Genomic DNA, 14815 nt, shown 5'->3' with positions numbered 1-14815 from the left:
AAAAAGGCCCCAGTGGATGAACGAGAGGACTTAGAAGCAAGACAATAAGTACCTAAAAAGGCACAAATGTCAAGTCCCCCCTCATAGGGATTCTTTTCTACATATTAATAAAATTCATGGTTCAAAAAAATGACCCCAGTGGATGAATGAGAGGACTTGGAAGCAAGACAATAAGTACCTAATGTAGCAAGGAATAAGTACCTAAAAAGACACAAATGTCCCTTAGCATCAATTCTAAGTGTAATTTATATCTAGTTAATTCTACTATCAATTTCATGCGTGTTGTTTCAGGAGAATGAAGTATCTGACAATACTGAGGGATTGTCAAGAGAAGAGTTAGGGCGTCTTGTTGCTTCTCGCTGGACAGGAAAGAATACCAAATCACAAACCAACGAAGATGATGTTCCTAAAGGTGAAGACCATGAAATTAATGAAGAGATCCCAGTGAACACACACGATGAAGACCATGACCACTATGCTTCAGAAAATGATGTGGATAGCCAAAATTTTGATGATGATAATATAGAAGATGGAAACAGTGATGAGGAGCCAGAGGAAGAATATAATGATGATTCTACTACATCCTACAACTCTGACTCAGAAGACCAAGCAGATTTTTCAGGTCTGTGACCATTTGTTGTCTTTAAAGTAAAAGTCTGTTTCCTTTTGCAAACTTAAGTACTTAGCAATTCTAATTTCCTAGGTGTTCTCTAAGTTACCTGTACTCATTTTGCTTCATGTTTAGATATTACAACAAGTAGCTCATCTTGGTTGGATAAGATACAAGAAACAGTTAGGGACATTTTACAGAAGGTTAACTTGTTTCAGACTCCAGTGGAAAAATCAGGTAGAGATTAAACTCTTAAAATTTACTACACTTGGTTGGAAAATAAGCTCATAAAAAATAATATATTTTTAAATTGTGCTTCTGCAGAGGCTGCTCGTATTCGGAAGGAGTATGATGACTCCAATAAAAAGTTGTCTAAGATACTGTCAACAATATCAAGTTTGACTGAAAAGCTAAAACATGATTTTGGTATGTACAGAATCTGTTGTATGCACTTATATATGGCATCATTTCTCAAAGAAATTGCTTGCAAAATTATTCCATTGACTTGCTTTAAATTTCAGGGCCAGATAAGGAATTTTATTCATTTTATGATCGTTGCTTTGAGAACAGGCAGAACAAGTACACGGATTCCCTATTTTTCCATTGAAAACTTCTGTATCGTGATTCTTGTTTTTTCATGCTCAATTAAACCCTCCACTTGTAGTATTACTTGCTCCATCATTTTCTTTTATTGGGTGATGGAAAATTCTTGCTTTCAGGTATGTCTACAAGGTATGTCCATTTAAAAAAGCTTTGCAGGTGGAAGGTCACAGTACCACCCACTTGGGGTATGTATCTCTGATTCTCGTTTTTTTTTGGTATCTTATCTCTGATTCTCGTTGTTGATAATGAAATTGTGCACTGAAGAAAATTCTTGTTTTTTCATCCAAGCTGTGTCCCTGTGCAAGCTTGAACCAATACCTCTGTTGTTGGTTTTCCATCACCATTGACAGCTCCATCAAACTTGTTTTTTTTTTAAAACTCCAAACTTTACTCCAGGTGGAGGGGGGCACCTTAAAATTTTATTAAATAAAGCACTATTTTCAGAGAATACAGGGAAGAGCGTAGCCTGCCTTGCCCCAAACCTGAATACAATATGCTCGTTTCACTCATAAAAAGAAAAACCCAAAGCCTATTTACAACGCAATCTAGGAAGAAATAAAGCATTATCAAAAATAAAAAACTGAATATGTCAGGGAAGCGAGTTCTTGGAATAAAAAAGAGGACTCTTTGAGCTATCACAAGAAGTTAGGTAAACTGTCTGCTACTACATTCCCTTCTCCGAGAATGTGAATGAAATCAATCTGCATGTCAACAGTTAACTCTGCAATGTCATCGATCTAGGTGAGAATGGTTTAGGGGGCTGAGGAGGATCCTGAAAGGATCTGAATTACTACCTTGGAATCGCTCTCCACAACAAGTTTCGTAATGCCCAGAGACTTGGCAAAAAATATAGCATCCCGGACTGCTCTGCACTCAGCCACTATGTTGGTCATGAGACTGTAGAAGGAAGCAAAAGCAAACATAAACTGTTCATGTTCAGTTCTAAAGATCCCTCCACCTCCTGAGGTACCTGGATTGCCTCTTGAGGCTCCATCAACATTTACCTTAACCCAGCCAATCCTAGGGCAACTCCAGATGACAAGTCTAGCTTTTGGGTGTCGGGTCTGCATAGGTCTAACATTCAAAGCTTCTAGAATCAGCTGTTCCACAAAACTTGGTCCACGTTTGGGATTGGGCGAATGAATTTCATGAAGCCACTTCAGCACCTTCAAGATTACCATGCTTTCTGTTTTAATCTGGCCTTCATACTTACGTCTGCACCTCTCTTTCCAGATCTCCTAGATAATGAAAAGAGGGATAGAAGCAATGATTTCTTTCTCCTGATAATGGCATCCCCTACCTTGGTTTAAGCAGAAGAGAATTCTGTCCTTAGCCGACTGAGTTTGATGTGTAGAATGCCAAGCATAGTACTAAATGCAGCCCAAACTTCGGAGGCTAGTTTGCCAAAAATAAGAAGGCGATTGGTCTTTTCTGTTGGAAATGAGAGTTTGGAGAGCTTTAGGAAATCCAAGAAGAAGGGAGTGGTGTCTAAACTGGACTTGGAGAAGGCTTATGACATGGTTGATTGGTCTTTTTTGTTGGAGGTGTTGAAAAGTTTTGGTTTTGGAGATAGTTGGTGTAAATGGATTTGGGGCTGAATTAGAAGTTGCCACTACTCTATCTTGGTGAATGGAACTGTAGTGGATTTCTTCTCCGCCTCAAGAGGAATAAGACAAGGAGATCCACTATCCCCTTTTCTTTTCACTTTGATTGCTGATGTACTTGGGAAATTGATTCAGAGAGCGGATTCGAGGAATTTAATAAAAGGATGGAGAGTAGGAAGGGAGGAGATACCACTTACACATCTGCAGTTCGCAGATGACACAATACTATTTTGTGAAGGTGGGGACATCAATTGGATCCAGACCTTAAAATTGGCAATACAACTCTTTGAGCGGGTATCTAATCTCAAGGTGAACTTGGATAAGAGTAGTTTGGCGGGTGTGAATTTGAAGGAGAGGGAGCTTAGTGAGTATGCAGGTGTTTTAGGGTGTGCAACATCGGACTGGCCTATGACTTACTTAGGCCTCCCCTTGGGGGATAACCCTAAGAAGGTAAGCTTTTGGAACCCGGTGGTGGAGAGATTTGGGAAAAGGCTTACTTCTTGGAGGAAAAATTATCTTTCCTTGGGGGGGGGGAATCACATTGATTAGATCAACCCTAGCTAATCTTCCTGTGTACTTTCTATCAGTGTTTAAGATCCCCACAAAGGTTTCTAACACTTTGGAAAAGCTTATGAGGGATTTCTTGTGGGAGCTTGGAGAGGAAAAGCGGGACCATAGGGTGAAATGGGAGGTGGTAACTAGAGGTAAAAAGCTAGGAGGTCTTGGGATTGGGAATATTAGGAAAAGGAACATGGCATTGTTGGGGAAATGGTTATGGAGGTTTCCATTGGAAAGAAACAAGTTGTGGACAAAGATTGTGGCTAGCATACATGGGTTGGAAGACAATGGTTGGGAACCTGGAAGCTTGGCAAGGGCTACAGCCGCCTCTCCTTGGTCAGCCATACACAAATTGCTTCCAGTCTTTTCCCCTTGTATCAGGTATGGTCTTAATTTCGGTAATAGAATAAAATTTTGGGAACAACATTGGGTCAGGGACTCACCTCTGATGGACCAATTTCCCTCTTTGTATGCTCTATCTGATTTGAAAAATAAACCCATGCCTTCCTTTTTAAGCCCCTTAGACTCTTCTTCAGGGTTTGGGTGGAACCTAGGTCTGAGAAGGGCAGTAAGGGATACAGACTTGGACCACATTATGTCTTTGTTAGCCATCCTTGAAAATGTATTCTTGGATCCTAATAAGGAGGAAACTAGATTTTGGGTTCCTTCCTCTTCAGGTGTTTTCTCTTGTGCTTCATTTTTTGAGACTTAAACTCAGCCTTTTGATCCCATTGGGTTGCCTTTCCCGGTTAAAGAAATTTGGAGTAGGCCCATTCCTCCTCGGGTTGGTAGTTTTTGCTAGGAAACTTTCTTGGAAAGAATTAACACAAATGACCTACTTCAGAAAAAGAGACCCACCTCTTGTTTAGTTCCTAATAGATGTACTCTTTGTAAAGCTGATGGGGAAACTGGTTACCACCTTATGGTTACTTGTTCGGTTGCTAAATCTGTTTGGGAGTGGGTTTTTTTCCCTTTTTGGGTGTGTTTGGACCCCCTTTTTTCATTGTCCAAAGCTTGTTCTCTCATTTTTTCAGATGGTCGAAGTAGAGAGGGAAGACTATGTGGAGAAGCATTAGGGCTGCAGTGTGTTGGTCTCTATGGGAAGAAAGAAACTCACGAATATTTTCAGATAAGGAAAGAACCATTGAAAACTTATTAGATCTAATTTTGTTAAGGGTGGCACATTGGTTGAAAACTATGAAACTGTTATCAGATTATTCTGTGCCTGATTTGGTAAGAAATTAGGAGATAGCTTCCTCTGCCCTCTGTAAGAGGACCTGTAGTCCTTTGTGGTCCCCTCCTCCCTCTAGGTTCATAAAACTGAATTTTGATGGTAGTTGTTTAGGGAACCCAGGGCCTTCTGGGATTAGGGGAGTGTTAAGGAATGAGGATGGGGCTATCATTGCTATGTTCTCAGGCCCAATTGAGGAAGGAGACTCTCTTAGGGCTGAGATTCTTGCAGCCCTGGAAGGTATCCAAAGTGTTGGATTGAAGTCATTGTATGTATGAGTATTCGGCTGATAAGAGTTCTTATTAGCCTATACTTAAGTTTAAGTTGTCTTGTACTGGGCCTTTGTTAATGGGCCTAATCCTGTTTAATGTTTAAGTTGTCTGGGTGTCCCATCACTAATCAGGGGCATTCTAGTAACTTCCTGTATCATTGTACTACATCATAATATAAATAATAGTACTGTCGACTGAGCAGTGTAGTTCGACATTCCAGCATCTCTTCTTCTTCTTCTTCTTCTCTTTTCTGCTACTTCGGCTACAGTAATTTAGCTTTCATGGTATCAGAGCATTAGCTTCTTCCTGGTTTCAGCCGGCACACACTCTCTTCTCTTGCTGTCTTTTCATCTTCTCTCTTCCTTTTCTGGGTTGCTGTAGTGAAGACCTAGGGGTGTAAGAGAGTAAAGCAAGTTCGAACCTAGGGTTTCTCTTGGTTGTAGGACTCAAGGGAAGTAAGACCCAGAAGTAGATGTCCTACTAGGTTATTTCCAGCAAATAGTAGCTATTTGGCTACTAAGAGAGGTCTGTGTAGGACAGACCTAGTTGAGGACTGATTTCAGCAGTCCTAGCACTAGCCGAAAGGGGCTTAGCTACTTCTACAGTTGCAGCTTCGGTGCTCCAGCAAAACTCGCACAGACTTAGCTTCTTTCCCGAACTGTTGCAGCCTCGAACTGTTCACTCGCTACTGTACCCGAACTGTTGCAGTTTTTGGTTCAGCCCAAGTGAAGTCTATCTAGTGTTCTACCAGCACTGTGAACAATTCTACCAGCATAGCAATGTGGCAAACAACTCCAAGTTCAGGGTGGTTATCAGTCCGAAACCCCTCACCACTGCTGTGAGATTACCTAGGGAGCTGCCAGCTCCAGATTGTTCAGCACTGTGAACCCTAGTTGAGGACTGATGTCAGCAGTCCTAGTATTGGCCACAAGGAAGGGCACTCTCTTTACAGTTGCAGTACTCGAAGTTCAAGTGGAGTCTGCATAGCACAATAGTTGAGAACCCTTAGCTTCAGGTCGGTTACCATCCCAGAACTCTTTGCTTGCTGTTGTAACTGAACTGTTTCAGAACTGTGACAGTCTCGGCAAGTTTGAAACTGTGTCGAGTGCTGTCAGAACCTGCTGTGATCATTTCAGCTAATCAGATCTGCTCCAGAACTGGTTCAAAACCTTCAGAACTGCTTCGGCTAGTCTTAATCAATGTCACCTAGACAGTGGCTGCAGTCAAGATGTCTTCAATACCCAGAGATGTTTCTTCTAGAGATAACAGGCATGCGGCAAGTGAGAATTTTGTCACCAGCAACAATGATGACAACTCACAAAATACACCAACAATGTCTTCTCCTATGGGACAGGTTGCCGATTCCTCTGGAACTGGTACTTTGGGCTTCACTGCTAGTGAGGTTGAGGTCCTTAGCAGGGCATTAGCCCGTCTAAGAAATAATTCTTTTGCTTCTACATCTCTTGCTAGATCAGGTACAGTCTCTGCCTTCAGTGCCACTGGCTCTATTGACTCTACTTCTTGGGTTATTGATTCCGGTGCTACTGACCATATGACACATATGTCTTCCCTATTCTCTTCATATCATTTGTTGTCTGGTCAGGATAAGATGAGAGTTGTTGACGGGTCTTTCTCCACTATCTCTGGAAAGGGGAATTGTTGACCTAAGCAAGGACCTCTCTCTTAAATCAGTTTTACATGTTCCCAGTCTTACCTCAAATTTTTTGTTTGTTTCAAAACTTACCAAAAATTTGAACTGTAGTATAACCTTTTTTCCTACTCATTGTGTCTTCCAGGACAGATTGACAAGGAGAACGATTGGGTGCGGTCATGAGTATGGAGGCCTCTACTACCTTGATGCAGACATCGGCTCAGCCTTACAAGCATCTGCTGCTAGTAATCCGGAAAGTGTGGAGTCAATAGCTAAGCTGCATCTTTGGCATGCTAGGCTAGGTCATGTGTCTTTCTCCTCATTAGAAATGTTGTTTCCCGAATTGTTTAAGGGCATTCCAAGTCAGAGTCTAACCTGTGAAGTATGTCAAATGTCAAAACAATGTAGAACTGTGTATCCAATTTCCAGCAATGAAATTTGTGCTCATTTTGATTTGGTTCATTCTGATGTCTAGGGCCCTTCACCCATTATTTCCTTTGATGGCTTCCGGTACTTTATCAGTTTTATTGACCACTACTCTCGTTGTACATGGATCTACCTGTTAAAAGGACGAGATGAAGTACCACGGATAACCATGGCATTTTGCAAGATGATTGAAACACAGTTTAATAAGAAGATTAAGCAATTCAGGTCAGACAATGCTGCTGAATACTTTGAAAAATCCTTGAACTTATTCATGGAAGATGCTGGCATACTACATCAGTCATCCTGTGCTTATATACTCCTCAGCAGAATGGGGTTGCTGAGCGCAAGAATAGACATCTATTGGAGACAGCTCAAGCCTTACTATTCCAGCACAAAGTCCCCAAGCAATACTAGTCTCAAGCTGTACTTTCTGCATCATATCTGATAAACCGGATGCCATCTAAGGTGTTGGGTATGAAAACCCCTTTCTCTGTTTTGTGCCCCACTCTTCCAGACTTTCCCCTTCCTCCTCGGGTCTTTGGCTGTATATGTTTCATACATGTGAAGGATCCAAAGAAGACCAAGTTGGATCCTAAGGCTACAAAGGGAATATTCTTGGGGTACTCTCCTACACAAAAGGGTTACAAGTGTTATGACCCTGTCTCCAAGAGAAAGTATGTCACCAGAGATGTGGTCTTCTTTGAGTTTCAACCCTATTTTCAGTCTTCTCAGAATCCTCTTCAGGGGGAGACTAGTGGGATGGAAGAGGATTCTCATTCTCCCTCCTTTTTTGTTCCCCTATCTGCCTCGGGTCTTCCATCCTCTCCTCCTACTCCTTATTGTGACATTCCGGGTCAACCTAGTGAGGCTCCCATTGTGCCGGTTACCTCTCCTGATGCTGCAGATGTTCCTGAAGGCTCTGGTAGGCAACAAAAAGAGATACTTACATACAACAGAAGAAAAAGGGGCCCTCAACCTCATGACAGCAACCAGTTGGACTCGGATCAATCTGTCTCTACAATCCAAGGTAATTTCAACTCTCATACTTCTGATTTGGATCTTCCTATTGCTCTCCGTAAGCCTATCCGCTCTTGCACCACCCGGCACCCCATTGCTGATTTTGTTTCCTACTCACATTTATCTCCTGCCTATCACTCCTTTGTGTCTGCTCTTTCCTCTGTGCATGTTCCTTCTAGGTACTCAGAGGCTGTGTCTGATCCAAGGTGGAAAGAAGCTATGAATGAAGAGATGAAAGCCCTAATGAAAGCAAGAACTTGGGAATTAGTGGATCTGCCGGAGGGGAAGACCACTGTTGGGTGCAAGTGGGTGTTTACTATAAAGCACAGGGAGGACGGGTCCATTGAAAGGTACAAGGCCAGACTTGTGGCAAAGGGGTTTACTCAGAAAGAAGGGATTGACTACAAAGAAACCTTTGCCCCAGTAGCAAAGCTCAACACAATTCGGGTTCTGTTGTCACTAGCAGCAAATTTTTCATGGGAACTTCATCAGCTGGATGTGAAGAATGCCTTCTTAAATGGTGACCTTCATGAAGAGGTATTTATGGAACCTCCACCAGGCTATGACTTTAGTAGAAAGGTGTGCAAACTGAGGAAAGCATTATATGGGTTGAAGCAATCTCCCCGTGCATGGTTTGAGAGGCTCTGTGGGGCCATGAAGAAAGTGGGGTACACTCAGAGTGGTGCAGACCATACCTTGTTCATAAGGAGATAGGATAGCAAACTTACTGCACTCATTGTTTATGTGGATGATATGGTAATTACCGTGAATGACTTGGAAGAGATAAAAAGACTGAAAGAGTTTCTAGCTTATGAATTTGAGATCAAAGACTTGGGTCATTTGAGATATTTTCTTGGGATTGAAGTTGCCAGGTCAAGAGAGGGAATCTACATATGTCAGCGGAAGTATGTTCTTGACCTCCTAGAGGAAATAGGCATGATGGGGTGCAGGCCAGTAGATACTCCAATGGAACAGAATCATGGCCTGCAGGAATCAGTAGGGGAGGACTACTGTGATAAAGAGAGATACCAAAAATTGGTAGGGAAGCTGATATACTTATCCCTCACTCGGCCAGATATTGCTTATGCTGTGCATGTTGTCAGTCAATTTATGCACTCTCCAAAGATCCCTCATTTGAAAGCAGTTGAAAGGATTCTCAGGTACTTGAAGACTTGCCCAAGGAAGGGAATTCTCTTCAGGAAAAACAATAGAATTGAAATTGAAGCCTACATTGATGCAGATTGGGCTGGGTCTGTTGGAGACGGGAAGTCAACCTCGGGTTACTGTACATTTGTGGGAGGAAACCTAGTCACATGGTGCAGTAAGAAGCAGAATGTAGTGGCTAGATCAAGTGCAGAAACAGAGTATTGAGCTTTGGCCCACGGGGTTGCTGAACTCTTATGGCTCAGAACTCTTCTTAATGAACTTGGCATTAAGGCTGAAGGTCCTCTTAGGCTGTATTGTGACAATAAAGCTGCCATCAACATTGCCAACAATCCCGTGCAGCATGACAGGACAAAACATATTGAGATTGATCGGCACTTTGTTAGAGAAAGAATTGTCTCGGGTGAACTCTGTGTGCCTTATACTCCATCTGAGATGCAAATTGCAGATATACTGACTAAAGGGCTGGCAGCAGCAAAGTTTAGGGACATGCTTGGCAAAATAAACATGATTGATATCCATGCTTAGCTTGAGGGGGAGTGTTGGATTGAAGTCTTTGTATGTATGAGTATTCGGCTGATAAGAGTTCTTATTAGCCTATACTTAAGTTTAAGTTGTCCTGTACTGGGCCTTTGTTAATGGGCCTAATCCTGTTTAATGTTTTAAGTTGTCTGGGTGTCCCATCACTAATCAGGGGCATTCTAGTAACTTCCTGTATCATTGTACTACATCATAATATAAATAATAGTACTGTCGACTAAGCAGTGTAGTTCGACATTTCAGCATCTCTTCTTCTTCTTCTTCTCTTTTCTGCTACTTCGGCTATAGTAATTTAGCTTTCACAAAGAGCAAGGGAGTTGAACATCAGATGTTTGGTCCTTGAAGGTGATTCAGAGGTGGTAATTAGGTGGCTAAAGGAGGGAGACAGTGGTTTGTGGAGTTATAACAATGAGAAGAATAAATTCAAATGGCTGAGTAGGGATATTGTGGTTCATTACAACTGGTGAAGAGGACTGCTAATTCTTTTGCTGATGGGTTAGCAAAGCAAGGGGTGAATAGGGATTCGTTTTTTTGGGCTAATTTTTAACTTTTTTCCATTGTATTCTTTTGGTGGGGAGTTAAGTCTTTTTACCTCCTCTTTGTACCTTAAGCTTCACATAGTTTCATATCATTAATAAAGTTTCTTGTTATTGATAAAAAAAAATAATAAGAAGAAGATGATTTGTGGTTTCTATTCTCCTATTAGCACAACAAACACAAGCTGAAAGTAAAGGAATGCCAAGGTGCTGTATACTATCATCTGTGAAGGACCTGAAGGTGAATGTTCATGGTGCATCTTGCGGAAATCCTGGGAGTTGTGCAGGTGGGGGTGTTTTTAGAGATGAAAGAGGCAATTTTTTTGCTGGCTTTTGTTTTTGATTATGGCACAGGTACAAGTGTTGAGCCAGAGGAAAGAGCAGTATTTGATGGTGTTTATCTAGCTTCAGCCATGGGATTCTGGCCCATTATAGTGGAAAGTGGCTCTCTTGTTACTGTTGGCATATTGAATGACTGGTTTAGTGCACCTCGGAAAGCTCTACACTGGATCGATAAGGTTAATTGCTGGGATTAAGAGTGTGAGGGAGTGCATACTGTATATTGGGTTTGGGGCAAGGCGAGCTATGCCCTCCCCTGTACATACTTATTTCTACTCTTTTGTGGAGATTAATAAAATTTTAAGGTGCCACTCCTCCACCAGGAGTAAACTTTGGGGTTAAAAAACAAAAACAAAAACATCATCCAACAGGCTGACCTAAATAGCTAGAGTTACCATGTGATAGTGGCAAGGCACTAAGACAAACCCAGGCAACACGGGAGTGCTTAGTTGCTAAGTTGCTTAGGCATTGCTTAAGTGATGTTAAGAAGAATTCATGTTCAACATGGTTATTAAGAAGAATAAGATTAGAAAAAATGGAGAAGGGGAGAAGAGGTGAAGCACTTATCCGTTTCTGAGAAAAGAGAAGGAAAAGAAGGGTTTGAGCCCCCGATTGTTGTAGAAGAAGAAAAAAATTAAAAAAGGAGAAGGGGCTGAGGCCTCTGTTCTTGTCTCCAAAAAAAAAAAAACCCTTCAAAGTGAAGGAGAAGGGGTGGAGCCCTTGATTTTGTTCCAGAAATGGAAAGAAAAGAATTAAAAAAGTAAGGAGTTGTTTCCGATTGTTGCTAGAGTTGTTATTAGAGTTATTTATGCTGTTAGAGTAGTTTATGTTGTTAGTTTAGGGTTCTTAGTCTTTTATTTTATGCTTCTTTTATTAGGGTGTGCCACTAGGGGTAAATATGTACTTTTCCTCTTTTATTTTTTCATGTTATTATAAATAGAAAGCTGGGCGCCATCAGCCCAGATTTTTGGCTCTTAAACATCTCTCCTCTTCTTCTCTCTTCTCTTTCTCCTCTCTCTTTTCTAGAAGAAAACATCAGAGCAAGGTTTTGGGTGATAGGAATCCTTTTTTCTCTCTGAATCACACTATTTTCACCAAGATTTCTGATTTCTTGAACTGAGAAGACAATAAACCCTAATCGGACTGGTCAGAACATTGATTCACTGTTTTTTCTAGGTTCCTCCTTGGTTGTAACACCAAGGAAACCCTAGTAGGAGGTAGCCACAGTGTTTTAAAAGCGCAAGGTGCAAGGGCCATTTTGCGCCTAAGGCGCAAGGCGAGGCGCATGCCTTTTTGAGGCAAGGCACACAATTTAAAAAGAGAAGGTAAAAATTCAAAAAATGCAAAAAAAAATAAAAAAAAATTATAAAACATAATATTAATAAAAATATAAACTTAAGTTTTAAAATAAATGTTTTAAAAAAACCTATTATCTAAAATTAAAATACATAAATATAATACGTAAAGCATATTCAAATGAGAATTTAAAAATGAAATCAAACATATAAAACATTTTCAAGCATATAAAACTCACAATCTCTTTTTTTCTCAATTGCATCAAGTAGCTAATGTGACATATTGCATTCCTAATTCTACGAGCTACCTTTGTGCCATGCCCCTCGAGGCAAGCCCATACAAGTCCATGTTAGGGTCTTAAATTCTTAGTTTTCACACAAAAAATAATAATTTTATAGTTTTAATTGCTTTTAAGAAGATATTTTATTAGGATGAATGAATGGACAACATTACCAAATAGGGGATTCTTGAAGCACCGGTGACCCTAACATGGACTTATTTGGGTTGGCCTCGAGGGGCGTGGCACGGGGGTTTGGGGGCGGAGCCCCTGGCCCAGCCACCAGACTAAGAAAAGAAAGGAAAAAGCGGAAAATTTTCAAAAGGCGCGCCTAGGACCTAGGCAAGGCGCCTACCTTAAAATGCACCTCGCCTGTGCGCCTAGGTGCGCCTTTTAAATCACTAGGTAGCCGATGCTGTGAAGGCTCCTTTCTTGGTGTTTGTACCTTCGTACAAGTACTGTACAGGGGTGTATCCCCTTTGTCACAGGTATATGCTGTGTTTGATTAGTATATGTGGTGTTTGGTCCAGTGGTGACTAGAACTTAGTTTCTTGGACTGTTTAGTTGTTGTTAGTGGAATTTCAGCAGCTTTTTTTTTTTAATCTCAAAAGCAGAATTGTTTGGTGTTTTGTGCCCTACTAGTGATTGTGAGTGGTAGTACTTGAGTGGTGACAAGTTTTGTGCACCTATGGTTCCTGTTTTTGCTCTCTAGAATTTTTCTTTAATGACAAATGATGATTTTGTTTCATCTGGGATTATATCAACCCATAGTACAACTAGTATGGGAATCGGAAATATGATGTTTCTTATGCTAATTACCTCTCTAAATGGCCTGAACTACCTGGAATGGGCTAAAGGTGTGAAGCTTTATGTTACAATTAGGGGAAAAGTTGGCTACATAAACGGGAGAGTGAAAGAACCTAAGAGTGGGACAGCTGATGATAGGTGGGATCTGAAGAACAATATGGTGATGTCATGGCTTCTTGCATCATGGAACTTGATGTGAAAAAGAACTTTATGTGGGCAAAAACTGCTAGTGAAATGTGGGAATAGGCTCAAACCACCTACTCTAAGCAAAGGCACTATGCTGAGATTTACCAGTTATAGGCTGAATCCTCAACTTGTAAACAGGGTAACCATAGTTCGTCAGCTTATTATTCAGCCCTTTCTTCATTATGGAAGGAGTTGGATCACTATCAGGTTATAGAGTGGAAATATGATGATGATGCTAAAGCCCAAAAGAAGTTGGTTTCTCAACAGTGGGTTTTTGCTTTCTTGTTGGGACTAAACCTCATATATCAACCTCTCAGAGTTCAGATCTTGGGGAGTAGAGAGTTGCCTTCAGTTCAAGAAGTATATGACCTTGTCTAGTTTGAGGAAAGTAGACAAAGTGTGATGGTTACAATTGAGGGGGAGCAGCGGGTGGCAATAGCTGCAGTGGGTGGTAATAATGTGGGAAAGAAGAGCGAATCCAAGAAAGTTGATGACAAGGACAAGTTGTGGTGTACTCATTGCCAGCATTCAAGACATACAAGTGACACATGTTGGGAGCTTTATGGGAAGCCAAAGTAGGCTATAAAGAACCAAGAACAAGGTAAGGTGCAGGGTCAGAAAAAGTCTAATACAACAAATATGGCAACTCAAGATACTCAGTTTGTTGGGGTGTCTACTGGTATTGCTCGGGAGTACTTCATTGGTTCTGAGCCCAAGGAGGTATCATTAACTCCTTTCGTAGCTATTTGGAATCATATGGTAGGGCCTTACATCAGATGGACAATTCAGCTACTGGCATCCCTTCTACTTCATTTTCTTCTACATCAGGTAATGCAGCCCCTATCTTCCATGTCTTCACTGCCACTGATTCCCCCTATATCATTGACTGAGGGGCCTCTAACCACATGATCGGTAAGCCAATTTTTTTTCAGTCTTATAGCCTTTTGTCAGGGAGGGATAACTTGCAGATGGATCATTATCCTCCATTGTAGGCCAGGGATCACTATCCCTTCCCCACGGCCTTAACCTGAATAATGTGTTGCATGTACCTAAACTTCCCATCAATATGTTTTCTATTAGTAGTATCACAAACTCTTTAAACTGTAGTGTAACCTTTTTTCTTGGTTAATGTGTTTTTCAGGGTCTAACTTCTGGGAGGATGATTGGTACTTAGTGGATGGTTTCTACATTCTTGACAACAAGGTTGGTTTCTCAGTGCCACCCTCAGAGTCACATAGTCAGTCAAATAGAAGTCAAATTCTTTTGTGGCATAATCATTTAGGGTCATGTGTCTTTTGAAATAGTGAAGTCTTTGTTTTCTTTTTTATTTAAGTCATGTTTAGTGTCGGATTTCCAGTGTCAAACATGTTAGTAGAGCAAGCAATATAGAACAATTTTTCATTCAAGTAATAAAAGATCAAGTTTTCCTTTCCATATTGTGTATTATGATATTTGGGGGCCTACTACTATAACTTTGGATGGCAGGTATATGTACCTTATCACACTAATTGATGATTTTTCCCGCTATACATGAGTATTTCCATTGCGTAGTAGAGACGAAGGTCCAAAGATTGTGAGGGATTTCCAGAGGATGGTGTTTATGTAGCTTCATGTTGAAATCTAGATTTTTCAATTGGATAATGCAAAAGAATATTTCCATGGTGAGCTCAATGAATTTTTTGCTTCCCATGGACTCCT

General features: G+C 41.0%; 1 protein-coding gene across 4 annotated transcripts in view; it reads left to right on the top strand.

The window, feature by feature from the left end:
- Nucleotides 1-14815, top strand: part of LOC104592254 (glucosidase 2 subunit beta-like) — a 54386-nt gene that overhangs the window by 27198 nt on the left and 12373 nt on the right. Inside the window, exons 7-12 of one of the 4 annotated variants that reach the window (XR_734398.3) lie at nt 292-622; nt 746-847; nt 935-1036; nt 1132-1189; nt 1330-1398; nt 14259-14320. Coding sequence is in view for 1 of the 4 variants with exons in the window: in XM_010251515.3 (XP_010249817.1) it covers nt 292-622; nt 746-847; nt 935-1036; nt 1132-1189; nt 1330-1398 (662 nt within the window). In the remaining 3 variants the exon portion in view is untranslated. The remainder of the gene's footprint in view (nt 1-291; nt 623-745; nt 848-934; nt 1037-1131; nt 1190-1329; nt 1399-14258; nt 14321-14815) is intronic. The other 3 variants (XR_016083978.1, XM_010251515.3, XR_002022465.2) reach the window with 3 other exon arrangements.

This window comes from Nelumbo nucifera, chromosome 3 (assembly GCF_055504915.1).
Source record: "Nelumbo nucifera cultivar China Antique chromosome 3, China Antique-T2T, whole genome shotgun sequence".
Taxonomy (NCBI): Eukaryota; Viridiplantae; Streptophyta; class Magnoliopsida; order Proteales; family Nelumbonaceae; genus Nelumbo; species Nelumbo nucifera.
This window is presented reverse-complemented; position numbering and strand designations above follow the sequence as displayed.